Source organism: Orbilia oligospora (genome assembly GCF_000225545.1).
Source record: "Orbilia oligospora ATCC 24927 unplaced genomic scaffold scaffold00078, whole genome shotgun sequence".
Lineage (NCBI taxonomy): Eukaryota > Fungi > Ascomycota > Orbiliomycetes > Orbiliales > Orbiliaceae > Orbilia > Orbilia oligospora.
Window position 1 is genome coordinate 1,137,195 of NW_011645635.1, and position 2,554 is coordinate 1,139,748.

Consider the following 2,554-nt stretch of genomic DNA (forward strand, 5'->3'; position numbering starts at 1 on the left):
CAGGATGCCGATGCGATGGAATGTTTTCAGCTGTAAATCCTGTTATTCGAACCGACGTGCGCAGCGAAGTGGGATGTATAAATGGCCCCGCTTTCCCTGGTTTTCTTGATTTTAAAATTTAAACCTATCAACCTCCAACATTCATCTTCACGCGCTATTACCTTCAAATCCCACTTGCAATACAACTACCCTAATAATCTAATTCTTCATAATGGACTTCCTTAAGAAATTTTCTGATAACAACGCCGGCGAGGGTGAGCGAAGGCCAGAAGAGTCGACTGAATCCGGAGAGCGCACGCAGGGCAACTTCTTTGACAAGGCCTCAAACTTCGTGAACGAACAGGCTGGCGGCGGCAAGAAGGGCGAACAGAAGGAAGACGCCCTCGACAAAGGTAACCAATACAATATCTCCTTCGTAGTGCTTTATTCCGATGAATACTTTCATGCTCCGTCGACATCACCGATATCAATATGACGCTTCGAATGCATAGCATGACATCATGATGTTCCCCCACCAAGACTTGTGTTACCATCTGTGAACGAACAGGGACTAACAGGCCTGGCAACACAACACAGCTATCGACTACGTCCAAGAGAATGTCTTCAAGCAAGGTCCTCAGAACAACGAATCTGCCGCCGAACAGGCCAAGGATGGTGCCATTGCCGACTGTAAGATATATCCTACTGTTTTTAAGCCTTTTATGACTGTTTTTCCGTTGCTAATTTATGTTTATGATATATAGTCATCCGAGACCAGTACAAGAAGAATACTGGCAAAGAATTCCCAGTCTCCGAAAGACAGTAAAGTCGTCGTTTTTTTTGGAAGAAATATTTAAGCGAGCGCTTTGGATAGGGATTAATGGCTTTTCTACTTGAATGGGCTGATTCTTTTTTTCCTCGTTCTCTCTACTTCAGCTATACTTTTTTTTTCTTCTGGCGAGGATGTGGACTATCGTGAATGATAATACAAATGCATGCATGCATCTCAGTCGTAGTACTGAGGATTTCCCCTGCCAGCTACCTTCGGAATTTAGGAATAATCCTATGGTTGATAAGATCGATACGATGTGATGATATCATTGAAGTTAGTATTTTTAGTCGCTAGTAGACTAGCTACACGTTAACGTATCGGGAAATTCATCTCGTGGCAATGGGTGATATCATTAAGTTATATGTTCAAGCTGGGCTTGTCTCAGCACGGTAGTTAATTCGGAGCGCAAAGCATAACTTGCATGATGTACTAACGTCACGGCACCCTAGTAGTACTATTAGGGACATCGGCGGGGTTATAGGTATGGAGTAGTGCTACTTATGAGTGTCCGATCGTGTCTGACTGTAGCCATGCATACATGGTCACAAATTTGAGACTAGCTAGACTAGCCAGGTTACGGAGATCTGGATGTGAAACCTCCATGCCGAAGTCCCACATCCGCGCTTGAAGCTGCTGTAACAGGTGGGCTGCAATTTTTATGGACGAATTCAGCTCTCGATCCATATCTAGGCCTGATCTGGAGGCAAGACGGGTGTGGGTTCAATCTAGGCCTAAAACTTTTATATGAACCCTGTTATGAGCAAGACTAGCTATAGACTGAAAGGAACTACTAGGCCCACTAAGTTGTATATATTGATAGCCACGAAAAAGTACTGCAAATCTAGTTTTATATGGACTTCGTTCGCACTCACTGCATAGATATCAAGGTTTTAATCTGCCAGCCGTGAAAGCTACCGATTTTTGTAATAGCATTAATTAAGCCTTCACGTTTCGTGAATTCATAAAGAGGGTTCTAGTCGGTTGGTCATGTGAGGTCTTTGTTAAAAAAAAAACATGTACACTTGATCTAATCACAGTTTTCTTACGAGACTGTGATCCGATGTACTTAGTAATGGTAGAGTCTCAAAATGCGGCCCGCGAATCCATCTGACTTTTAAACTCTCGCCAGGTCATATCTCGTCCCGTTGCAACGTTGCTTTCCTCCTAATTATAAGAGTTTCTAGCTAGGTCAGCCAGGCAAGGAAGATGCAGTAGGTAGCTTTGTACTCGTGAGTTTACGAAAGCCAGCTTTCGATGCCTCCTGTTGAGTGGTAACGTTTCTGACTCCCAGCTGTCCCCATACGCACATGTAAGACCAGCCATGATGTTGCAATTGGCGGCGATGTTATTGTTGAAAGACGTAAACTATAAATTTCATTCTTGGACTTGTTAAAACTCTACTGATATATATAGTACAACGATAATGAGGATATGAGGATTACTATTACTGGCTAGTAAATATCTTCTCGATTCAATTATGGTTGTCGATGTGACGGTAGAACGTAGTAAAACGTTTCCCCCATGTCGAATTCGTAAACTTACCATGGCAATGTATCGAAATCTAAATCTGCATTGAATATATACGTAGCAACTGCTATAGTCTGAATCGCCCCCTTCTCCTTTCGGATTCTTCTGGTAGTTTTATATCGAGAAAACTCAAAGTCAGTTTGCCTTACAGATTGCCCAAAGCCTTGGTTATCCCGCCAAGTAGGTTCATGTGTGACAAATGTCCTCGCTTAATCG

General features: G+C 42.9%; 1 protein-coding gene across 1 annotated transcript; it reads left to right on the forward strand.

The window, feature by feature from the left end:
• Positions 1 to 211: 211 nt before the first annotated feature.
• Positions 212 to 805, forward strand: AOL_s00078g341 (uncharacterized protein; the record flags this gene model as incomplete). Its single annotated transcript, XM_011123604.1, has 3 exons — positions 212 to 392; positions 577 to 669; positions 744 to 805. 3 exons carry the CDS (start codon positions 212 to 214, stop codon positions 803 to 805), a joined length of 336 nt encoding a protein of 111 aa, XP_011121906.1.
• Between the last annotated feature and the right edge of the window lie 1,749 nt (positions 806 to 2,554).